This window comes from Oncorhynchus kisutch, linkage group LG13, assembly GCF_002021735.2.
Source record: "Oncorhynchus kisutch isolate 150728-3 linkage group LG13, Okis_V2, whole genome shotgun sequence".
NCBI classification, from domain to species: Eukaryota; Metazoa; Chordata; class Actinopteri; order Salmoniformes; family Salmonidae; genus Oncorhynchus; species Oncorhynchus kisutch.
Window position 1 is genome coordinate 37,713,414 of NC_034186.2, and position 26,749 is coordinate 37,740,162.

Below are 26,749 nucleotides of genomic sequence, written 5' to 3' on the forward strand. Positions count from 1 at the left end.
ATCATCCATGACAATGGTGTCTAGCTGCTGAATTGACCCTCACCTCTGACCTTAACCTCCAGAGTGGATAATATTTTAATCGTTGATCATTTCACTGCACTTATTCCTCCAACAATCTAATATATTTGTGTTAAATATATTAGGTTTTTGTGTGATCAATTTCATTTAGCTTTTTAGCAATGTGATGCAGTATCACAATTTTAACATTGTTCCGCCTCAAATTGTATATATTTTTTCTGGATATCACTCCTACTGTGGAATGATATGGTTAAAAACAGCTGGATATTGTACAGCAAACTTCTGTCAGATATCGCTGGCAACAAGTAACAAAGCCTTCCCTCAGATGTGTCACAGCCAGACTGCGGCCCGCAGGGTGTTATTCAGAGCTGACATGATTTATTGGAGATATTATTTGACTTCCACATCCAGTCAAAACCCACAAAGATGCCCAATTTAGAGAGGGACGGCCCCTTGTCTGAGCCTTTATGTGCCGGTGAGTTGGGATATGCTTCAATGGAGGAAATCGTGCTCAAACACTGAGAAAACTGCTCCCCTCTCTGGTAAGTTAACACCTAGGAACCGTGTGTATTATGGATGGCTCAGATTCTGATCCTAAATATCTCTTGCAGTAACAGAATGCTTTGACAGTTTAACAACAGATTTTTATATGATGTGCAGGAAAACTTTGAGTGAAATGTTTAAGAAATATTTCCCCCCCTGTTTAATCTCATCATTCATTTGCCTTTGTGATGCTTTTGAAATCATGGAGCCTTTTACAATGATGGCAAAACTGCTAATCTGAGTACTTTGACTTCATTGGGAGAATTTTCTCCCTAACATTCACACCAAACCCTCCATTTCCGGATTAAGAAATCATAGGCCCTGGGTATTTGTTGTTATAGCCCCCCCTTCCGAGTACACCATCATGATCTGTAAACAAATCTGTGCACCAAGATGCAATTTGATGCTGGGGTAAATTTACTGTTGAAGAAAAAGCCCCTTTATAATAAAGCCATAATAATGCTTGCCATGTGGCATAGGCTACAGTTGAGCCTATGGCTTCATCTTCATCATTAGGTAAGTCAGTGTGCCAATGGAAATTTGATTTAGTAGCCTACTGTAGCCATTGTTTTATATATATATATATATATATATATATATATATATATATATATATATATATATATATATATATATATATATATATATACTGTATATATTTCCTCCTAATATTGTACAATCTGTGTGTTGCTTCATTGACCTGGCTATTGTATGTTTGAATTGAAGACCAGATTGAGCTCAGCTTGTCAGTGTCAGAGCCACTCATTTTGGTCATTTGTGTGAAATTAAAAAGATTCAATTAATGTCTTCTGTCATGTAAATGACGTAGAATTGCATGAAATGCATTTTTAAAAAGCTGCTAAAAATGTTCTCCATGTGTGGAAATCCTAAAAATGCATGTACTAAACTGTAGCCTATGCCACATGGCAAATGTTTTTATGGCTTTATTATAAAGGGGCTTTTTGTTAAACAATAAATTGACCACAAATCGAAAAGAACCTAAAGCCCCGGGGCCTATGATTTCTTAATCTGGCCCTATAGGCTACTCACGGTGATGTCCGATGCGCTCGTCGTGGCAATAGCCTATCTCAAGATGAGCTACTTTGAAAAACAATGCTTCTGGTTAGCTACAAATTGGAAGTTGCTGAGAAAACATTGTTTCTATTGGTTCTACAGACTTCTCTTTTCAGTGGTAGGCATTTGCTTCCAAACTGTGTGCTTTTCCTAGGATTGTATTTTTAAATCTGCAAAAGGCAACCAACCATAGAAATATAATACATTCAGTACTGTGAAAAAGTATTTGCCTCTTTCAAAGTTTATCTATTTTTGCATATTTTTTTTACACAAAATGTTATCAGATCTTCAACCAAAACCTAATATTAGATAAAGGGAACCTGAGTGAACAAATAACACAACAATTACATACTTTCTTTCATTAATATTATAAACAAAGTTATGTAACACCCAATGCCCCTGTGTGAAAGAGTAATTGCCCCCTTACACTCAATAACTGGTTGTGCCACATTTAGCTGCAATGACTCCTACCAAACACTTTGTGCATTCATTGATCAGCCTCTCACATCACTGTGGAGGATTTCTGTCCCACTCTTCCATGCAGAACTGCTTTAACTCAGCGATATTTGTGGATTTTCAAGCATGAACTGCTAATTTCAATCCTGCCACAACAATTGGGATTGGCCTGTCAAAAACTTGTTGCTTTTTAGTCATTTTCATGTACACTTGATTGTGTGTTTGAGATCATTGTCTTGCTGCATGACCCAGCTGCGCAAGAGTGGGACAAAATTCATCCACAGCAATGTGAGACTGAACAAAAACTACAGGAAGCGTTTGGTTGCAGGAATTGCAGCTAAAGGTGGCACAACCAGTTATTGAGTGTAAGAGGGAAATTACTTTTTCACACAGGAATATTGAATTGAATAACTTTGTTAATTAAATAAATAAATACAGTATAAATTTTTTTGTTATTTGTAAACTCGGGTTCCCTTGATCTAATATTAGGTTTTCGTTGAAGCTCTGATAACATTCAGTATCAAAAATATGAAAATCGGGCAAATACTTTTCCTTCATTTTGGCGTATGTTGCTTGTGATAAAACTTATTCCACAGTTATTTTTATGAACTATTGATACTCAGTGGATAAATTATGCTCTCTGGTTTATTTTGAACATCGAGAGATTGTGTGGCAGGGGCTAGGCTCAATTTTTTATCCAACCACAGAAAATTGAACCTAGCCCCCCTGACTCACACAATTGACCAGTCACATTTATTTATTATGCAATTTATTATAAAAAAATATATATATTAAAAAATCAGTTACCCAATCAAGGTAGGGCCCCCCAGTTACCCACATGCGCCCCCTACCTTCTCTCCTCCTCCCATCTGATGATTAGCAGTGCAGCAGCAGGCTATTTATTTTTTACTATTTGCTGCCTCTTGGGCCCCCCACGGGCAGGGGCCCAGGGGCTTCAGCCCCAGTAAGCCCCTGCATTAAGCTGGCTCTGATTGTCCCTCCAGGTAAAAGGCAAATGCAAAGCGCTGTATATGGCCAGGCAGGCCCAGGCCTCTACTAGCCTCTGACAGGTCTGGGAGAGTGTCCAGCTTAATGAACTGGAAGGTGACAGGGTTGACATATCTATATAATCACATTAATTATGTGCATGTGTTTGGAGGCCCCATGTCTGCCGTCTGCAGCCGCCAGGGCTGTTGCTATAGGGACCAGGCAGCAACCAGGCAGAGGAGACTTCAGACATGGCCTGCAGACTGGCCCTATCCTCAAGGGAGCTGCCCAGACACGACCCCTGTGACACTCTTTTCATTTGGGGAGCAGAGAGGGTGTGCTGACACAGTGTGGGAAAGGGATCATTCTAGCCAATTTCCTCCCAGTCAGTCTAAATTGCAGGGAAATGCTCTATAGGGAGGCATAGAGAAGTGTATTCACTGTATGTGATGTCCAGCTGTGACTGTAAGGCATCGTGTACTGTATGTGATGTCCAGCTGTGACTGTAAGGCATCGTGTACTGTATGTGATGTCCAGCTGTGACTGTAAGGCATCGTGTACTGTATGTGATGTCCAGCTGTGATTGTAAGGCATCGTGTACTGTATGTGATGTCCAGCTGTGACTGTAAGGCATCGTGTACTGTATGCACACTGTCTTTTAATGTTGAAAGCTTTTGGCCTTTTTAAGTGTTCCTCCATTCTTGTTCTCCCCTCAGCTGGAACCTGGTGGCTTGACAGAGTGGTCTGACATTATAATGAGTTCATTGTCCATAGCTTATGCCTGCCCATACCATAACCCCACTGCCACCATGGGGCGCTCTGTTCCCAACGTTGACATCAGCAAACCGCTTGCCCACACGACGTCATACACGCTGCCTGCCATCTGCCCGGTGCAGTTGAAACCGTGAAGAGCACACTTCTCCAGCATGCCAATGGCATTCTAAGGTGAGCATTTGCCCTTTGAAGTCAGTTAAGATGCCGAACTGCAGTCAGGTCAAGACCCTAGTGAGGACGACGAGTATAATCTAAAATGACGTTGGAGGCGGCAGAGAAATTAACATAAAATTCTCTGCCAACAGCCCTGCTGGACACTCCTGCAGTCAGCATGCCAATTGCACACTCCCTCAAAACTTGATACATCTGTGGCATTGCGTTCCTATAATGGTCTTTTATTGTCCCCCAGCACAAGGTGCACCTGTGTAATGATCAGCTTCGTGATATGCCACACCTGTCGTATGGATGGTTTACCTTGGCGAAAGGAGAAATGCTCACGAATAAGCTTTGTGTGTGTATGAGACATTTCTGGGATCTTTTATTTCAGTTCACGAAACATGGGACCAACACTTTACATGTTGTGTTTATATTTTTGTTCAGTGTAATTTGTGTCAATATGGACACATATATACAAATTAATTTCATGTTGTCAACCATAACTTGAAGTGCTCTATGTGTATGTCTTCAATACAGTAATGATGCAGTTTTATCTTAATACCATCACAGTCCACTGCTTCAACCTGTCATTTTTGTCAGATGAATTAACAACCACTAGTAATGGCTGATTCTGTCCTGCATTCTGTCTTGCCTCCAGAGTGATAGTGTGAAATATGTTGCCCTCTTGTGGACAAAATAGTTAACTTCAATGTACACACAAACCCACAATGAGAAACAAAATGGATACAAGGTCATTTTACATTATACATTTTGCAGACCTTTTAAACACAAAATGGATAAATGAAACAATAACACACCAAAAATCCAGTGCATACCACACAAACATCATTAAAAAAAGAATAATCAAAAACACAAACTCACACAAGCAATAAAAAGTGTCTTGTTTTTTTCATAGACAAGAGTTAACTTACTTTACTTTCTTTGATAGGTGTCTGATTCTCAACATACCTTATTCCCATTGCCCCGCTGACAATTAATCAAATGCTTCCCTTTCCACACATGAATAAATTGCTTTTGCAGGGCTGGATTACCAAACGGGCACACAGGGGTTGGGGGCCACCTGGAGGTCGGGATCCCCCCCAGATATCATATGATACCAAAATGTGTCGAATTGCAGGAAATTTGCTTTACAACTGCAAAAATTTCTCTCAACCTCTTGGCAAAATGTGAACCATAGCATGAGATGAGCTACAAAACGGTACATGTTTCTCTATGGACCATACCAAAAAGTGTAGAATTGCAGAAAATGTGCTTTAAAAATGTAACATTTTCTCTTCGCCTCATGACAAAATGTAGAATTGTAATATAAGATTTGGTATGGGACCTCATATCCTCAAAAGGTTTTTGCTCAGCCTCCGATCGCAAGGCACTACACAGGGTAATGTGTACGGCCCAGAACATCACTGGGACCAAGCTTCCTGCCATCCAGGACCTCTATACCACGTGGTGCAGAGGAAGGCCCAAAAAATTGTCAAAGACTCCAGCCACCCTAGTCATAGACTGTTCCCTCTGCTACCGCATGGCAAGCGGTACCGGAGCGCCAAGTCTAGGTCCAAGTGGTACCGGAGCGCCAAGTCTAGGTCCAAGTGGTACCGGAGCGCCAAGTCTAGGTCCAAGTGGCTCCGAAATAGCTTCTACCCCCAAGCCATAAGACTCCTGAACAGCTAATCCAATGGCTACCCAGACTATTTGCACTGCCCCTGCCCCCCCCCCCCCCCCCCCCAGAACGCTGCTGCTACTCTCTGTTATTATCTATGCATAGTCACTTTAATAACTCTACCTACATGTACATATTACCTCTATTACCTCGACACCGGGGTAACTCTATTACCTCGACACCGGGGTAACTCTATTACCTCGACACCGGGGTAACTCTATTACCTCGACACCGGGGTAACTCTATTACCTCGACACCGGGGTAACTCTATTACCTCGACACCGGGGTAACTCTATTACCTCGACACCGGGGTAACTCTATTACCTCGACACCGGGGTAACTATATTACCTCGACACCGGGGTAACTCTATTACCTCGACACCGGGGTAACTATATTACCTCGACACCGAGGTAACTATATTACCTGTATGTGCTCCACTATTGTTATTTACTGCTGCTCTTTAATAATTTGTTATTCTTATCTCTTACTTTAAAAAAAAATCTCTTACTTAAAACTGCATTGTTGGTTAAGGGCTTGTAAGTAAGCATTTCACTGTAAGGTCTACTACACCATTTGATTTGATTTGATATAAAACTGCACATTTTTCCAATACAAAATATGTTGAAAAGCAGGGTACCTGGAGGTCGGTTCCCCAGTGACCCCAAATGCGGTAGTCCAGCCCTGAGCTTTTTAATTTATTTAAACAAAAAAAAGCTCAACTTTATAAAATGGTTATACTGAATATGGACCTTAATTGTTCACAAGGGGGAATAGATTGAAGATGTATAATGATTACTATTGATGGATAATTCTTACATGCCTTTAGATATTTTTAGAAATACATTAGATGCTTAACTTTGGTTTATATTGAATATTCATATTTAAGAAAATAAACACATTACATATCCTTTGGTCTTAAATTGATGTCATAATTTTTAATGATTAAGGCCAGTGTCCCAAAATAAATAATTAAACTATGCAGGATACAGTGTAAAAACAAACAGCTTTGCTCAGTATTATTAAAAGCAACACTAAACCTTTGTAATGGAACCAATGATCTAAATCCCTGAGAGATTTAAAAATGCACAGATTTTCAATACAAAAATCCATAAGTGCAGATTACATTTTTGTTTTTCTGTGATCAATTCCTATCCAGACCAACTTCCCACTCACTATCACGAGGCCATGCCCATTGAGACCATGATAGATGAATAGAACCTTGCTGCTCCCTAATTGGTCTCCTGTGAGCTGACCACTTCATTGATTTTGGGCTGAAGGATAAACTAAGCATTAAAGTTATATATATGTACATTAAATGGGGACCTGAATGTGAAGCATTAATCTGAAACACTGTGCTCTAAGTTACGTGGCTAAATGACTGATGCTCTCACCCCTGCTCTGCTCTGTGCTGTAGCCCAAGCAGGAGGAGAGAACCACATTGATGTGTGGTTTGACACCCCTTTGAACCAACACGCAGACAAACCAACCAAACCCAACAACAACACACCCACGGTATCTCCTCACTGTATCAAAATCAGAGAGGCATTGCCACATGTTCATTGCCTACAATGGAGAGTCCAGCCCAGCTCTAAGGGGGGTCTTTCTTTCCTCTGGGATGATGTGAACGAGTGAACCCCATCTCCCCATTCACCTCTCTCTGTGTGTTGGAAACCATGTGGCAGGATTTTTGTGTGTGGTAGTCGCTGCCAGCTATCTTTGCCACCCATCGCTGATTTCTAATTGCCTCAGGGGCAGCCCTCCTTTCTCCTCTGCCCCGTGCTGAGCCGGGTAGGGAACACCTCCTTTGGGGAAATCCTCTCTCTCATCGGCTGGGTAGGGCTCCTGGGGGGTGTGGTGAGCGGAATTGGAGGTGCTCATTGGAGAGTGCTGCCTCAAGTGGCGCACGGGCGGAGAGGTTGGGGAGCAGATGTGCTCCGGGGAGCAGCGCTCCGATTTGATGCTGAGGTTGAGGGAGGGGTGAGGAGGAGGGGTGGGGGTTGAGGACTGAGAAGGAAAAGAGCACCCTCCACTGGACATCCTGGTACACAGCAAGCGGACAGAGAAAAGAGAATAGTATATGCATGCATGATATAGTAGGAAATGAATCCTCACTTGCTATTTTTCCTATAGAGGCCACTAGTGGACACACAACACTATCAGGTCCATCACTGTGCGAACACTGAGTAATTGAGTAAGGTGTATATGGGGCGGCAGGTAGCCTAGTGGTTAGAGCGTTGGGCCAGTAACTGAAAGGTTGCTAGATTGAACCCCCGAGCTGACAAGGTAAAAATCTGTCATTCTGCCCCTGAACAAGGCAGTTAACCCACTGTTCCTAGGCCATCATTGAAAATAAGAATTTGTTCTTAACTGACTTGCCTCGTTAAATAAAAAATCAGTGGTCTTACGCTGGGCTGAGGTGAGGTACATGCTGCTCCTGTGGTTGTGCTGTCTGCCATGGGTTCACAGTCCCACGATGTAGACTCACAGCATGGGAGAAACCTGGGTGACTGTAGTCTGGGAGGGAAGAGGAGAATTATTGTAAATCACTAACTAAGAAGCATGTGAAGATTTAAGAGGAGCAGAGCTGCAGCCTTACCAGATGGTCCAGCAGAGGAGAGGCTGTAGCCCCCCAGACCATGAGTCAGCAGACCTGTCTTCCCCATTGCCAGCATGTGGTTCCCTGGGTGCATGCCCGGGTACAGTAGGCCTCTCTGAACATCACATGGAGAGAGATATTTTTTCTTTGTCTTAGCAGGGAGTCCCATTGAGACTAAGGTCTCTTTTACAAGGGAGCCCTGCAAATACACACTTTACAAATACCACATGATACAAATATACAAGATTACCACAAAAAAACACACTCAAGAAAAAACAATCACATTCCTCAGCAAAGAGGTCCCCAATTAACAATTTGAACTGCCAAAGAGACTGAAGGGATCTCCAGAGTTAGCCATCCCTGAGACCGGGTATGGTAACTCATACGTCTTAAAGTTAGTAATGATGTTAGGTACGGGGGATGTTTTTGCAAGAGAGCTTTATAAATAAAAAGAGAGCAATAAATCGACCTCCACAACTTCAAAGAGGGCCGGCCTACTTTTTGTTAAAGAATGCGTTGATGTGTACTGAACCTGTCGCCCATAATAAAGCACAATGTGCAAAGAAAAACTGCATCTAACGGCTTTAATGTAGTGGCAGCTGCATTCATATAGACGATGTCGCCATAGTCTAAAATCGGTGGGAATGTTGACTGAATAATCTGCTTTCTGCTATTTAACGAGATGCATGACCTATATCTATAGAAGAAGCCCATTTTAATTCTCAACTTCTTAACTAACTCCTCAATATGCTTTTTAAAAGATAGCTTTTCATCAATCCAATTGCCCAGATATTTATAAGCGTGGACATGGTCAATGTGGGCACCATCCAAAGTAAATATGCCTAATATATTCATTAATTACTTTTAAAAAGCTATCTACAAAACAATACAGGCCATGTGAGTGTGGTTGGTACTCTGATTGTCCTTTCGTAATGGCATCGTCATAACCCTGCTCTCCGATTAGTCCTTCATAAGGATATCGTCATAACCCTGTGCTCTGATTGATCCCTTCATAATGAGATCATCATAACCCTGTCCTCTGATTGGTCCTTCATAATTACATCATCATAATGACATTGTTATGACCCTGCTCTCTGATTGACACATCATAATGACATCGTCATAGCCCTTCTCTCTATTTGGGCACTTCATAATAACATTGTCCTAACCCTAATCTCTGATTGGTCCCTTTGTAATATCATCGTCATAACCATGCTCTCTGATTGGTTCTTCATAATGACATCATCATAACTCTGCTCTCTTATCGGTCGATTCCTAATTACATAATCTTAAACCTGCTCTCTGATTGGTCCTTTCATAATGACATTGTCATAACCCTGCTCTCTGATTGCTCCTTCATAATCACCATGAGTGGTAGTGGAACTATGTAGCCTGCAGTACTGCAGTACCTCGCGTTATGACTGACAAGTAGGATTTAAGAGATCCTTACAGAACTGCTAAAGTTGGCGCGTGTGCCACCCATGCCTGGGTGGCTCTCTGTCCGCCGGTTCTCACTGCCCAGATTCAAAGGGGGAGGAGTCTTCATCTCCAAGGCCCGGGTCAGGTTGCCGTGGGAGAACATGGAGTTGCCAATACCTGAACAGAGAGAACACAAATAGGAAGTGAGAACAAGATGTTTCACTCACCGACAGAACACTCAATCACTCTCTCTCAATCTCTCTCACTCGCTCTGCCTGTAAAAGTTCATTTTGGATCTCTAATAGACGTCTGCCACTTCAGATTACCAAAATGTACATTATTAATGTCAACCTGATAACAAAAAATGTATTCACACATTAACTTAGTAAGCATAATACGTATTTTTACCATACATTTAGCTCTGATCTGTATTGATAAAAAGGGCATATTACAAGCATCGTACAGTAGTGTATAGTCTTTCAAAATGCTGATTTAATTGACTACAAAGCTTGGTTGCGATCACACACCACTGAGTGGCATCTCTACACATGTCTACTAATAACTATATGGTGTGAAGAGAGAGGGGTTGAGCTGAGCTGAGATGACCAGCAGGTGCAACACACTCACTGCTCAGAAACCACAGATCAGCCTCCAGACGCTGTTTCACTTGTGGGGACTGTTTCAGACAGCACACACACACACTCACTTCCTGTGTGCACAGCTGGCTGCACAGAACTGAGATGGACTTACACTCATGGACACTCATTCACGCCAGCCATTCTGTAGACAAATCATGTAAAGAATGGTACCTCTAACACTCTAGGAATGTTTGCAAAGAGGAACTAGGGGGCCAGGTCACCTGAGTGTGGGGACATGAAGGCAGCATGGCAGTGGGGCCCTGCAGGGCTGGCTGAGCCTGGTCTGGGGCCCAGGGGCTTGAAGGTCGGGGCTCTGTGGGAGCTCGGGCTGGAGGAGTTGGGGTATCCATTCTCACAGCCAGTAGACACCAGGAACTGGGCCTCTGGTGAGTGCAAGGAGGGGGCCTGAGGAGAAATATGAGAGAGTGTCTGTTTGAGTTAAGATTTGAAAGTTAGGTTTATTGCAGCTGCATTGCAGAGCTAAAGTGCTCACTGAGTCACATGAATGGTTTGACTGTTCAATGGAATAATTTTCTCAAATGTAGCCATTATTCACAGAATAAAAGATAGCAATGAAACAACTTTAATTAATGTACAGCCTTTGGCTCAGACAGCACCTGTCTGATAAGACCTGTGTGAGTACTAACGTAGTAGCGCTGGCGGGCCAGGGAGAGGTCCATGCCCTCGCTGTGTGGGCCATACTTCTCTGCTGCCACCTGCATGGGTTCCTCCGTGTCCAGCAGCTCTGTCCCGTCCAGGCCCAGGCCTTTCCTCCGCAGAGTCTACAGTAGCAGGACAGAGGAAAGAGCAGCACACAGACATTACCTCAAGGATACGACAGCACTATTTATACTATTGATTCTTGGGGATGTCCTAACAATACCGAAGTGGAATGTACCAACATTGTTTTTTCAATGCTTTGTGGGGGAGCCCAAGTAAGCATTTCATAAACGTTTGCATTCCAACGTCAAAGCACTCTCAACAGTGTGTCTTTATTGGGAATGAATGTAATTGTAACCTTGCATATAGTTATGCAACAGGTTACTACACGTACAGGAGAACATGTTGAGTAATGTGTGGAGCTGTATTTATACCTCCAGTATGTCTGTGTTGGTCCTGCTCTCGTGAGGCTCGCTGTACTCTGTGTACTTGAGCAGGACCTTGTCCATGTCAGTGCTGGCGTACTGGAACAGACGGTTGGTGCTGTTGAAGATGATGAGGGCGATCTCACAGTCACACAGTACACTCAGCTCATACGCTTTCTTCATCAGGCCAAACTTACGCTTGGTGAATGTCACCTGGGAACAGAAATATATTGGTACATGTATTATTTGGTGTGTGACTGTTTAACTATACCATGTCAAATGTAGTAATCAATCAAAAGTGATAGAATAATTAAGGAGTTGTACCTGTCGATTCCGCTGGTCTAGGATACGAGAGATTTGTATTTTTTTCCTTCCCATTGTGTTTACGGTCTGCGTGTCTGACAGATGGCTTAACACTGTGAAAATAGATATAAATATATATATAAAAATCTAAACTCAGTCATTTGAACTCATCCCCTTTTCAGCACAGCATGTAAATGTCATCCTAGTAATGAAAACATTTAATTAAGTTAACTTTATTTCATCAGGATAGCCCATTGAGATATATAGTCTTTTGTAGATCTCAAGGCAACATCAACAGCCAAACCTACACACAATCAACACAATCAAACCTAGCTAACTTTCAAAAAGCAAACCATATGGTTGAGACCTCTGGCCACTTCATAAAGGGTTACGGGTAGGCCCATACACAGTGGTGCCACTCAACCTTATGAAAATAAGAGCACCAACCACCGTACAGTATGGGTCTTAACCTTCAGACAATTCTGATGGGAAAATGTCATGTGTTTTGTTTAAGCGACCTAAGTCCCACCCTTCCCCCTTGTCATGGCAGCCTGTTTATTTATACTCTGATGAGGCGATGGGGGATAAAGTTAGAGCAGTCTGACACCCCTCAGTCTGGGTTAACCTGGGACCAGAGCTAGCAGGGTTACAAATATAAACCAGTCAGCCTGTAAGGTACAACAGGCCCTGGTGAAACCAGCGGAAGTTAAACAGTGTATTTTCCAGAAGGGAGAGTTCTACACCACCCCCTCTTCTCCCATGTTCAGGTTCAGAAAAAAAAGATGGTAGCGACATACGGGCCTGGTCATGTGGATGTAATAACTAAGGGCAGCCCACTGAGTGGTAGGGCTGAAAATGACAGTTGGGATTGAGAAGATTATAGTGAAAATAAGTGAATGTTTGTACATGTCACGATCGTCGTAAGAAGCGGACCAAAATGCAGCGTGGTATGTGTTCATGATGATGGTTTAATTAAAGAAAGCACTGAACACAAAACGAATGTGAAGCTATAATAAGAACTGTGCTGACACAAGCAACTGACATTGTCTATGTCTATCACCCACAGAATATGGCTGCCTAAATATGGTTCCCAATTAGAGACAACGATAGACAGCTGCCTCTAATTGAGAACCAATCTAGGCAACCATAGACATACAATTTACCTAGAAAGAACTCAGCCCCATAAACGTACAAAACCCCTAGACAAGACCAAAACACATACATCACCCATGTCACACCCTGAACTAACCAAAATAACAAGGAAAACAAAGAATATTAAGGTCAGGGTGTGACAGTACAGGGCATTCAGAAAGTATTCACACCCCTTGACTTTTTCCACATTTTGTTGTGTTACAAATTGATTTAATTGTAATTTTTGTCAACGATCTACACAAAATACATTACAAAACGTAATGTCGAACTGTAAGATAAATTCTAGCATTTGTAAAAAAATAAAAATAAAATATATATATATATACATACAGTTGAAGTCAGAAGTTTACATGCACTCAATTTGTATTTGGTAGCATTGCCTTTAAATTGTTTAACTTGGGTCAAACGTTTCGGGTAGCCTTCCACAAGCTTCCCACAATAAGTTGGGTGAATTTTGGTCCATTCCTCCTGACAGAGCTGGTGTAACTGAGTCAGGTTTGTAGGCCTCCTTGCTCGCACACGTTTTTTCAGTTCTGCACACAAATTTTCTATGGGGTTGAGGTCAGAGCTTTGTGATGGCCACTCCAATACCTTGACTTCGTTGTTCTTAAGCCCCTTTACCACAACTTTGGAAGTATGCTTGAGGTCATTGTCCATTTGGAAGACCCATTTGCAACCAAGCTTTAACTTTCTGACTGATGTCTTGAGATGTTGCTTCAATATATCCACATAAATTTCCGTCCTCATGATGCCATCTATTTTGTGAAGTGCACCAGTCCCTCCTGCAGCAAAGCACCCCCGTGCTTCACGGTTGGGATGGTGTTCTTCGGCTTGCAAGCATCCCCCTTTTTCCTCCAAAAATAACAATGGTCATTATGGCCAAACAGTTCTATTTTTGTTTCATCAGACCAGAGGACATTTCTCCAAAATGTACAATCTTTGTCCCCATGTGCAGTTGCAAACCGTAGTCTGACTTTTTTTATACGGTTTTGGAGCAGTAACTTCTTCCTTGCTTAGCGGCCTTTCAGGTTATGTCGATATAGGACTCGTTTTACTGTGGATATAAATACTTTTGTACCTGTTTCCTCCAGCATCTTCACAAGGTCCTTTGCTATTGTTCTTGGATTGATTTGCACTTTTCGCACTAAAGTACGTTCATCTCTAGGAGACAGAACGCTTCTCCTTCCTGAGCGGTATGACGGCTGCGTGGTCCCATGGTGTTTATACTTGCGTACTATTGTTTGTACAGATGATTGTGGTACCTTCAGGCATTTGGAAATTGCTCCCAAGGATGAACCAGACTTGTGGAAGTCTACAAAAAAAAATCTGAGGTCTTGGCTGATTTCTTTTGATTTTCCCATGATGTCAAGCAAAGAGGCACTGCGTTTGAAGGTAGGCCTCGAAATACATCCACAGGTATACCTCCAATTGACTCAAAGTATGTCAATTAGCCTAATCAGAAGCTTCTAAAGCCATGATGTCCTTTTCTGGAATATTCCAAGCTGTTTAAAGGCACAATCAACTTAGTGTATGTAAACTTCTGATTCACTGGAATTGTGATACAGTGAATTATAAGTGAAATAATCTGTCTGTAAACAATTGTTGGAAAAATTACTTGTGTCATGCACAAAGTAGATGTCCTAACCAACTTGCCAAAACTATAGTTTGATGACAAGAAATTTGTGGAGTGGTTGAAAAATGAGTTTTAAATGACTCCAACCTAAGTGTATGTAAACTTCCGACTTCAACTGTATATATATATATATATATATATATATATCTTAGAATCACACATGGCAGCGATTACAGCTGTGAATCTTTCTGGGTAAGTCTCTAAGACCATTACACACCTGGATTGCACAATATCTGCTATTATTTTTGTAATTCTTCAAGCTATGTCAAGTTGGTTGTTGAGCATTGCTAGACAGACATTTTCAAGTCTTGCCATAGATTTTTAAAGCAGATTTAAGTCAAAACTCTAGCTAGGCCACTCAGGAACATTCTGTGTTGTCTTGGTGAGCAACTCCAGTGTTAATTCGACATTTTGTTTTTGGTTATTGTTCTGCTGAAAGGGGAATTTGTCTCCCAGTGTCTGTTTGAAAGCAGACTGAATCAGGTTTTCCTATTGGATTTTGCCTGTGCTGAGCTCTATTCTGTTTCTTTTTATCCTGAAAAACTCCCTAGTCCTTGTCCGATAACAAGCACCCATAGCATAATGCAGCCACCACCATGCTTGAAAATATGAAGAGTGGTACTCAAAGATGTGTTTTGTTGGATTTGCCCCAAGCATAACGCTTTGTATTCAGGACATAAAGATATTTTCTTTGCCACATGTTTTGTAGTTTTACCTTCGTGCCTTATTGGAAACAGGATGCATGCTTTGGAATATTTTGTATTCTGTACAAGCTTCTTTTCATTTAGGTTAAATCTAATCAAATTGTATTAGTCACATGCGCAGAATACAACAGGTGTAGACCTTACAGTGAAATAGTAACCTACGAACCCCTAACCGACAGTGCAGTTCCAAAACATATGGATAAGAAAAAGAGATAAAAGTAACAAGAAATTAAAGAGGAGCAGTAAAAAATAACAATATATACAGGGGGGTGCCGGTACAGAGTCAATGTGTGGGGCCACCGGTTAGTTGAGGTAGTATGTACATGTAGGTAGAGTTAATTAAAGTGACTATGCATAGATGACAAGAGAGTGGCAGTGGTGTGGAGAGGGGACGTCGGGGGCAAGGTGAATAGTTTGGGTAGCCATTTGACTAGATGTTCAGGAGACTTATGGCTTGGGGGTAGAAGCTGTTTAGAAGCCTCTTGGACCTAGACTTGGCACTCCGGTACAGCTTGCCGTGTGGTAGTAGAGAGAACAGTATATGACTAGGTGGCTGGAGTCCTTGACAATTTTCAGGGCCTTCCTCTGACACCGCCTGGTATAGAGGTCCTGGATGGCAGGAAGCTTGGCCCCCAGTGATGTACTAGGCCATACGCACTACCGTCTGTAGTGCCTTGCTGTCGGAGGCCGAGCAGTTGCCATATCAGGCAGTGATGCAACCAGTCAGGATGCTCTTGATAGTGCAGCTGTAGAACCTTTTGAGGATCTGAGGACCCATGCCAAATCTTTTCAGTCTCCTGAGGGGGAAAAGGTTTGTTGTGCCTGCTTCACGACTGTCATGGTTTGCTTGGACCATGTTAGTTTGTTGGTGATGTGAACACCAAGGAACTTGAAGCTCTCAACCTGCTCCACTGCAGCCCCGTCGATGAGAATGGGGGCGTGCTTGGTCCTCTATTTCCTGTAGTCCACAATCATCTCCTTTGTCTTGATCACGTTGAGGGAGAGGTTGTTGTCCTGGCACCACACGGCCAGGTCTCTGACCTCCTCCCTATAGGCTGCCTCGTTGTTGTCGGTGATCAGGCCTAACTACCACTGTTGTATCATCGGCAAATTTGATGGCGTTGGAGTCGTGCCTGGCCATGCAGTCATGAGTGAACAGGGAGAACAGGAGGGGGCTGAGCACACACCCTTGAGGTGCCCCTGTGTTGAGGATCAGCGTGGCGAATGTGTTGTTACCTACCCTGACCAACTGGGGGCGGCCCGCCAGGAAGTCCAGGAACCAGTTGCAGAGGGAGGTGTTTAGTCCCAGAGTCCTTAGCTTTATGATGGGCACTATGGTGTTGTAACTACAATTGTGAAGTAACTACAATGTTATTGATCCATCCTCAGTTTTCTCCTCTCACAGCCATTAAACTCTGTAACTATTTCAAAATCACCATTGGCCTGTATATAATTGTGTTGTAAACACAGCAATATACAAGATCAGGAACGTCACATTTATAAATGACATTGAGCATAACAATGGTATCCACAATATATCATAAAAAAACTTTGAACATCAGATAAGTACACTGTTGAGATTAGAAAGTTAGGTCTAGTACAACTCTCTGCGTCCCTGTCCTCAGCTGGCAGTAACTGACTGTACTGTACTGTCTCTACGGATGCAAAGCCCAGAGGAGTTTCCCTTCTCATGTTGGACACGTATGGCATCTATATTTAGAAGCCACATCCAAATGGTGAGTGAGCGGATATGGTGCCGGTGTTCCCACGACCCCCAGAGTGCCCGCTGCCCCCTTGCCCACGCTTGGCACACAGGCATTCAGGGCATTTCTGAGGAATCCACCTCTGTGCCCCCCGTCATTACCTTATAAAGTATCCACTGGAGTCAGCCTCTTAGACAAGACACTTACACCTCAAACTGTAAAATAGAACAGAATCAATCAATGTGTGGAAAAATATCCATCGTTGGTACTCCATTTTCGATTACTGAAACTTCTCTGAATAATACCACTTTATTAAGACTGACAGAATTAGAAAGTAGACAAGTCTCCTAAATCTTTAGTACAGCAAACTAGTAACAGATACTGGGGCAAAATAGTTGTAACTGCTCAGCTATTGGATTGCACAAACAAGAGGTCCACCAAGAACACACCAAATGACTGCACCAATTAGGATTGCACCAACTTGCATTGTACTGAATAAAAAAAGACAATAGTTTTCTGCAACTGAGAGGAGAACTCTACATGACTAGCATGTACAGTTCTGCAGAAGAGAGCATCTCGCCTCTGATGTAAATGAAGACAGTAGAGGGAAGTGGAAGATCTGAGCTACAGAGAGGCCAGAGAGATCTTTATCACATTGGGGTTTACAGAAAGTTCCTTTCTCTCAGAATTACACACCACACATCCGGGCAAATATAGCATTTACCTCCCCTCTAAACAGTGAGGACTTGGCCCTCACCGTTGTTTTGAGGGTTTCTCAAACCCCCAGCGACGAAGCCAGTAAACCTGTACACGCCTAATGTCAGCTAATTCTGGATAACGTAGTCCGTATGACAACCGCCACTTGAGGTCTCAAACAGGCTCATAAAAGGCAAGTTAGAGAGAAATGTACCTGAGTTTCACTCTCTTTAAAAACCATTGGAGTGTTGTTGAGAATGTACATTTGGCTGCCTTGGGGGGTAGAGCAAATGTTACGGTTTTAATTTCCAATGATCTTGTTCACACACTATAGGATGGAATCCTTTTACTTTTTGCCACTCAAGAGACCATGGTATTCAAGACCAGGAAAATGCCTGTGGTAATCTATAGATGATATACTGTATACAGTAAGTGGAGTAGAAAATAACATTTTGTGTCCTGTAATAGTGCAATAATTGCACTCACACACAGTTGCCCCAGGGTCTCGAGCTCCTAGGGACAGAGTGCAGCTTCCTCTGACACCTTCCCAGAGGCCAGACAGTGGAAAAGAGACCATACACACTAACAGAGCAGGCCTCTAGCACAGTCAGGCCCTCTCTCCAAAAGACACCCTGGCTGTCCCCAGAGAAATTGCTGAGTGTCTCACTGGGACACCACAGGGTGAAGAACACCGACAACAAACAGTTGTCATTACCAGTCAACACTGTAGCACTACTTCAATATGACTGAGTGGAGGACTTGATACAGAGGTGTGGTACTTCTCACTAACACACTGGCTTTAATTATAGCAATACCGGTGAACGTTAAATGGGAACTTACTCATGAACACGGATCATTGCTGTATATGTACATGACAATAACAACTGTGTCATTCCACATTCCATTAAATACATGAAATGGAAACTTGCTATTGTTCACCCCTTGCAGAAGGAGAAAGCATACATTTCCCCTTTAAGGCCAATAACAGTGAACAGATAACCACTCTTAGATGAACGCTACCATACAATATTAGCTGGGAAAATGCATAAAAGCAGAGTGTTTTCAGTATTAGTTGTTGATGCTCCAGTCATTTCAGTTCAATGGCAAGATGAGAAACCAGGCCCAAAATAGAAAGCAGGAGTCATATTTGCATAACCCAATACATAAAGCCTCCACAAACCTTGACATAAAATGCAAATTATTATAAAAAAGTTAACACTTCATTCATCGCTGAATTTATCACAGATTAAGGTTTTTGTGAAATCTTCTAAAAGCAATGCAGTATCAATTTGCAAGACTAATTTATGGTTAAGAAATCTATATTTCACCCCATGTTTATTTAAAACTTGAATGTGACACAGCATGGTCAGACAGTTAATGCGCTTTGTTATTTGCAATGACTCCCTGGCTGGACATTTGCAAAGCAGAGGTGAGGAAATATCTGGCTAATTTTAACAGGAGATAATTAAATTGCCTGTATATTTTGGATTGAGTCAGAATAGACACATACTATGGACAGGACACCTGATCTTTCTGGAAGAGCTTTTTGTGAACCACAGAGACATGTCAAGACCATAGTGTCGTGTCTCAGCTTAGAGACAGAGAGAGACAGAGAGCGACAGAGAGAGAGCAACAGAGAGAGAGCAACAGAGAGAGAGCAACAGAGAGAGAGCAACAGAGAGAGACAGAGAGAGACAGAGAGAGAGCGACAGAGAGAGAGCGACAGAGAGAGAGCGACAGAGAGAGAGCGACAGAGAGAGAGAGACAGAGACAGAGAGCGACAGAGACAGAGAGAGACAGAGAGAGAGACAGAGAGAGACAGAGACAGAGAGAGACAGAGAGAGAGACAGACAGAGACAGAGAGAGAGACAGACAGAGAAAGAGAGAGACAGACAGAGAAAGAGAGAGACAGAGAGAGAAAGAGAGAGACAGAGATAGACAGAGAGAGACAGAGAGAGACAGAGATGTAGTCATGACTGCACCAGGGGCAACAGGTTCAATACTGAGTGCCCAAGTTTTCTGGTTTTATTAAAAAACCAAAAAGGTCAAAGATGCTCTCTTTCAGAAACAAACATATTGCTGTCCATGGAAAAGCAACTAGAGAACAAGAATAACAAACACAGATGTTGTCAAGTCATGCAAAGAATTCAACCTTTCAGTTCACGATTAACAAATATTTGTTGTAAGCATTGGAAATACTGTATTTCAGTGTTTTACTGGAAACTGTGGTAAATATACTACTTTGAAAAGATTTTTTTTAATGTATCCTAACCATATAATTTGTGCCTTTCTGTTGATGCTTGCACATTTTCTGGTGGCTGTGCTTTGCTCCAAGTTAAGATTTTTGCAGAGCTGAATGAAAGGATAATAATGTAAGCAAGAAATAAAATGCATTTAAAACAGCCGCTGGACCAGATTCCACTTTACATATTTGCTCCACGGCAAATCTTTCCTTCATGATAGAAAATCCTGCATCCCTATTGTGACAGTATAATGTACACCCTCTAAGCCACTGGCATCATCTAAAATGAATTTAGTCCATAATTCTCCATAAAAATATGCATCATTTAAAAAGGAATTGTACATGCAATGGGAATGAACTACTGTACCTGTATATAGGCCTGAAGGACACACACAATACACCCCCTCAAATGTACATTATTTATGCACCGTATAAAGGCTATACAGTGCCTATCATAAGTATTCACCCCCTTGGATTTCTTCAAATGTTGGTGCGTAAGAAATTGAGTTTTAAATTAATTTCATTGTGATTTTTACTTGTCATTTATCTACACAAAATATTCCATAATATCAAAGAGAATATATATATATATATTTAAAAATAATACATTTAAAAAAAACTAGAATCTCTTGGTTATATAACTATTCACCCTCTTTGTTATGGCAAGCCTAAATAAGTTCCTGGGTAAAGATTTGCTAAACAAATCACATAATAAGTGTGTCTCTGTGTTCAATAATAGAGGTTAACAAGATTGTTTTATGACTACCCTATCTCTGAGCCCCACACACACACAATGATATGTAAGGTCCCTCAGTCCAGTAGTACATTTCTAGCACAGATTCAATCACAAAAACAGGGAGCTTTTCAATGTCTTGAAAAGAAGGGCACCAATTGGTAGACACAACACATTTGGAAAGTATTCAGACCCCTTCCTTTTTTCCACATTTTGTTACGTTATAGCCTTATTCTAAAAACGATTAATTTCATATTTTTCCTCATCAATCTACACAATACCCCATAATGACAAATCAAAATCTGTACATTTTTTATTGCTAATATTATTATTTTTTTTTTTTTATGATTTACATAAATATTCAGAGTCTTTGCTATGAGACTAGAAATTGAGCTCAGGTGCATCCTGTTTCCATTGATCATCCTTGGGATGTTTCGACAACTTGATTGAAGTCCACTGTGGTAAATCAAATGATTGGACATGATTTGGAAAGGCACACACCTGTCTATATAAGGTCCCACAGTTAACAGTGCATGTCAGAGCAAAAACCAAGCCATGAGGTTGAAGGAATTGTCTGTGGTGCTCTGAAACAGAATTGTGCCGAGGCACAGATCTGGGGAAGGGTACCAAAAAATGTCTGCAGCATTGAAGGTCCCAAATTAAGAAATTGGGGGAGAAGGGCCTTGGTCAGGGAGGTGACCAAGAACCTGATGGTCATTCTGAGAGAGCTCCAGAGATCCTCTGTGGAGATGGGAGAACCTTCCAGAAGGACATCCATTTCTGCAGCACTCCACCAATCAGGTCTTTATGATAGAGTGGCCAGACAGAAGCCACTCGTCAGTAAAAGGCACATGACAGCCCTCTTGGAGTTTGCCAAAAGTCACCTAGAGAACTCTCAGACTATGAGAAACAAGATTCTCTGGTCTAACGAAACCAAGATTGAACTATTTGGCCTGAATGCCAAGCGTCACATCTGGATGAAACCTGGCACCATCCTTAAGGTGAAGCACGGTGGTGGCAGAATCATGCTGTGGGGATGTTTTTCAGCGGCAGGAACTGGGAGACTAGTCAGGATTGAGGGAAAGATGAACTGAGCAAAGTACAGAGAGATCCTTGATGAAAACCTGCTCCAGAGTACTCAGGACCTCAGACTGGGGCGAAGGTTCACCTTCCAACAGGACAACGACCCTAAGCACACAGCCAAGATGTCACGACTTCCGCCGAGGTTGGCTCCCCTGCCTGTTCAGGCGGTGCTTGGCGGAAGTCGTCACAGGCCTACTAGCCGCCACCGATCCCTTTTCCATTTTCTGTTTGTTTTGTCTTATTAGTTGCACCTGTATCTAATTGTGTTTGCTTGATGGGCTTCCTTCTTTAAGGCTAGTAAACCCGCTTTGTTTTGTGCAGGATTGTTCTTGTGTTATGTGTTGTGTTCTTGGGTGTGTTCGTGCTCCGGACCTGGTACACTGTGTTTTGGGTTGGTCCATATTTTTTGTGCCCTGTGTTTTGGGCATTGCTTTTGGTGCCATATTAAAGTACACTTCTCCCTTTGGAACTCTCTGCGACTGATTCTTACCTCACACACCTAGTCCCGTGTGACACAAAACAATGCAGGAGTGGCTTCGGGACAAGTCTCTGTATGTCCTTGAGTGGCCCAGCCAGAACCTGGACTTGAACCCGATCGAACATCTCTGGAGAGACCTGAAAATAGCTGTGCAGCAATGCTCCTCATCCAACCTGACCAAGTTTGAGAGGATCTGCAGAGCAGAATGGGAGAAACTCCCCAAATACAGGTGTCCCAAGCTTGTAGCGTCATACCCAAGAAGACTCAAGGCTGTAATCGCTGCCAAAGGTGCTTCAACAAAGTACTGAGTAAAAGGTCTGAATACTTATGTAAATATTATATTTCAGTTTTTAATTTGTAATATATTTGCAAAAATGTCAAAACCAGTTTTTGCTTTGTCATTATGGAGTATTGTGTGTAGATTGACCAGGATTTTTTATTTTTTATTTTAGAACAAGGCTGTAACGTAATAAAATGTGGAAAAAGTCAAGAGGTCTGAATACTATCAGAATGCACTGTAGGTCATTTAATTTTGTTAAAGCAGACACTGAATATCCCTTTGAGCATGGTGAAGAAATTAACTAGGCTTTGGATGTTGAATCAATAGACCCAGTCACCACAAAGATATAAATGTCCTTCCTAACTGAGTTGCCAGAGAAGAAGGAAACCACTCAGGGATTTCAGCATAAGGCCAATGGTGATTTTAAAACAGTCATGAGGTTTTATTGCTGTGATAGGAGAGAACTGAGGATGGTTCTACAATACTAACATAAATGGCAGAGTGAAAAGAAGGGAGCCTGTACAGAATAAAAAATATTCCAAAACATGCATCCTGTTTGCAACAAGGCAGTAAAGTAATACTCCAAAAAGGTAGCAAATAAATCTACTTTTTGTCCTGAATAAAAATGGTTATGTTTGGGGCAAATCCAACACAACACAACACTGAGTACCACTCTTTATATTTTTCAGCATGGTGGTGGCTGCATCAATATGGGTATGCTTGTCATCGGCAAGGAATGGTGAGCTTTTCAGGATAAAAACAAACGTAATGGAGCTAAGCACAGGCAAAATCCTAGAGGAAAACCTGATTCAGTCTGTTTTCCACCAGACTCCGGGAGGGAGACCAATCTTTCAACAAGACAATAACCTAAAACACAAGGCCAAAGGTACACTGGAGTTGCTTACCAAGAAGGCAGTGAATGTTCCTGAGTGGCCTACTTACAGTCTGCTTGAAAATATATGGCAAGACTTGAAAATGTCTGTCTAGCAATGATCAACAACCAACTTGATAGAGCTTGAAGAATTTTGAAAATAATAATGGGCAAATATTGCACAGTCTAGATGTGCAAACTCTTAGAGACTTGCTCAAAAAGACTCACAGCTGTAATCACTGCCAAATGGTGATTCTAACATGACTCCGGGGGGTGAATACTTGTCTAATCAAGATATATTAGTGTTTTCTTTTTTACAACATTTACATGTTTTATTTTATTTCATTAATTCCACGTTGGCATTACAGAATAGTATGTGTACACTGTTGACAGAAATGACAATGAAACACATTTTAATCCCACATTGTAACACAATGAACTGTGAAGAACTCCAAGGGGGTGAATACTTATGATAGGCACAGTATTACTAGTCATTACTATGATGTGTAGATGCATAAATGAGTTGAAAGTGTTGTGTCTTGATAGGTACACTTGTGGCATTATTGTTCCACTACTGTAAATGTGTAAGAATCTCGTCATCAATTACCTTTCATCTTCAATTGTGACACAAATATGATCTGATTTAGGGATGACTCATAGTGGGATTAGAGCCAAAGAATGCAAATGTATTATTTGTCATGCAAGGGTTAGGCTTACTTTCCCCACTACTTTCTCTATTGGATGAAATCTCACGTTTCATCTGCCTGAACAATACAACTAACTTCTTGCTAACGTTAGGATCAATCAAAGATGTTTCTATCTCTTTTGACCAAGAGGAACCCATCAATAAAAACAGGCCTCCCGATGATTGGCCCTTTAAATGTAGCCTATCAAGTGGAATACTGTGTCAAATATAGCATAACCAGGCAGTATTTAGTAAATTATACAACTGGGCAACAGCACTATAAATACAGCTGTGAGGCCTGCATGTGTCGTTGTTAATAATACATACGACTCCCAAATAATTACTGCATTTCTGATGCAAAAATACTCGGTTTATAATCGTATCGATGTCCCAGAGTTACGCATTCCGAAGTATCTACTATAAATGAGTTAAACAGTAATAGCATGTTACTAGCCTATGCCATCATTTACAGTTTTCTCAGAATAGCAAAGATCATTTTAAGGAAACTCTGAGTGGAGGCTAAATGTATATGGTTTTGATAAGAAGAAAACAATGACCGCTCCCAGCTCACCTGTTCTTTGATATTTCTCCGGTGTCACGTTCTGCCCTGTTCTTAACTGTAGGTTACTCTGTGTTTGAGCCGGTATTGACGGATAAATATGACAGCAGTGTCTATTTTACAATTTTTTGCAATGTCTTAAAAAAATTCAAGAACTATTCGTTGTCGTTGAAGTGAATACGCGGTGCCGTGGCTAGAAATGTCCACCTGATTCTAGATGATAATGATTCAGGAGCGCTCCTTTCAACCGCGCGTACATTTCCAGCAGCAACAGCTGGCTGCAGCCCATTTGTAAATGACCATATACCGCCCTTTCGGCTGTGCCCGTTGGCTCCGCCTCCCTGATGGCAATCATTTCAGTTGACGAGAGACTAGAAGGGCCGTTCAATGAAGGCTGTCACAATTGACTACCCAAATACCAGTGGTGGGAAAAGTACCCGAATGTCATACTTGAGTAAAAGATACCTTCGTAGAAAATGACTCAAGTAAGTTACCCAGTAAAATACTACTTGAGTATAAGTCTAAAAGTATTTGGTTTTAAATATATTGAAAATATATTGAAAATAAATATACTTGATATATATCAAAATATACTTTTGATATATATCAAACGTAAATCTAATTGCTAAAATATACTTAAGTATCAAAGTAAAACTAAAAGTATAAGTAATTTCAAATTCCTTATATTAAGCAAACCAGATGGCACAATGTTCTTGTTTTTTAAATTTACGGATAGCTAGGGGCACTCTCCAAAACTCCGACATAATTTACTAATTTAGCGAGTCCGCCAGATGAGAGGCAGTAGGGATGACCTGGGATGTTCTCTTGATAAATTGCGTGAATTTGGACAATTTTCCTGTCCTGCTAAGCATTCAAAATGTAACGAGTATTTTTGGATGTCAGGAAAAAGTATGGAGGAAAAAGTACATTATTTTCTTTTACGAATGTTGTGAAGTAAAAGTAAAAGTAGTCAAAAATATAAATAGTAAAGTACAGATACCCCCCAAAACTACTTAAGTAATCCTTTAAAATATGTTTTTACTTAAGTACTTTACACCACTGCCAAATTGCATTTATATGTGACATGCTTGCTTCTTAGTTTTTATGTTTTGTTAAATGTGATAGTTTCATTATACACATTACTGTACATGACATGACAGGACATTGATATTATGACATTATTAATACATTATTATTATTAATAATAATACATTATGACAAAGTATTAGCAGATTAAAATAGTCAATTATGAAATAATATTTCTATAACCTTATTTTAGGATTTCACTCACGTGTAAAAAGGCTTTATTCCGTTTTTCACTGGCTATTGAAGAACATACCAAATGATGCAATGACATGAAGCCATATCTCTGCCAAAAGTTTGGTGATGGAAGGGTGAACTGCAGTTAGTTTCAGAGTGGGTGGCAAGGAATAAGTTAAACCTAAATATTTCTGAAACTTAAAGCATTGTATTTGGGACAAATCATTCACTAAACCCTAAACCTCAACTAAATATTGTAATAAATAATGTGGAAATTGAGCAAGTGGAGGTGACTAAACTGCTTGGAGTAACCCTGGATTGTAAACTGCCATGGTCAAAACATATTGATACAACAGTAGCTAAAATAAGGAGAAGTCTGTCCATAACAAAGCACTGCTCTACCTTCTTAACAGCACTATCAACAAGGCAGGTCCTACAGGCCCTAGTTTTGTCGCACCTGGACTACTGTTCAGTCATGTGGTCAGGTGCCACAAAAAGGGGCTTACTAAAATTGCAATTGGTTCAGAACAGGGCAGCACGGCTGGCCCTTGGATGTACACAGAGCTAATAATAATAATATACATGTCAATCTCTTCTGGCTCAAGGTGGAGAAGAGATTGACTTCCTCACTACTTGTATTTATGAGAGGTATTGACTTGTTGAATGCACAGAGCTGTGCGTTTTAATTACTGGCGCACAGCTCGGACCCCCATGCATACCCCACAAGACATGCCAAAACAGACTATGGGAGGCGCACAGTACTACATAGAGCCATGACTACATGGAACTCTATTCCACATTAAGTAACTAATGCAAGCAGTAGAATTTGATTAAAAGAAACAGATAAAAATACACCTTATGGAACAGCGGGGTCTGTGAAGCAACACAAACATAGACACAGACACATGCATACACACACATGACAACGTACGCACTATATAC

At 41.3% G+C, this 26,749-nt stretch overlaps 1 protein-coding gene across 1 annotated transcript; it reads right to left on the minus strand.

Annotated features, from left to right (window-relative positions):
- Window positions 1-5,971: 5,971 nt before the first annotated feature.
- Window positions 5,972-24,820, minus strand: LOC109902466 (myocyte-specific enhancer factor 2B). Its single transcript, XM_020498837.2, has 9 exons — window positions 24,560-24,820; window positions 11,750-11,841; window positions 11,435-11,638; window positions 10,988-11,122; window positions 10,562-10,745; window positions 9,734-9,879; window positions 8,284-8,398; window positions 8,093-8,201; window positions 5,972-7,725 (listed from the first exon to the last, which is right to left on the minus strand). Exons 2-9 carry the CDS (start codon window positions 11,801-11,803, stop codon window positions 7,398-7,400), a joined length of 1,275 nt encoding a protein of 424 aa, XP_020354426.1. The 5' UTR covers window positions 11,804-11,841; window positions 24,560-24,820; the 3' UTR covers window positions 5,972-7,397.
- Window positions 24,821-26,749: the final 1,929 nt, after the last annotated feature.

Excerpts from the sequence above, each read along its gene's own strand:
- LOC109902466 (XM_020498837.2), bottom strand. The coding sequence starts at position 11,803 with ATGGGAAGGAAAAAAATACAAATCTCTCGTATCCTAGACCAGCGGAAT. Across the intron at positions 10,746-10,987 it reads TGGCCCGCCAGCGCTACTAC|GCCCCCTCCTTGCACTCACC; the intron begins GTTAGTACTCAC and ends ATTTCTCCTCAG. Across the intron at positions 8,202-8,283 it reads CTCCTCTGCTGGACCATCTG|ACTACAGTCACCCAGGTTTC; the intron begins GTAAGGCTGCAG and ends CTTCCCTCCCAG.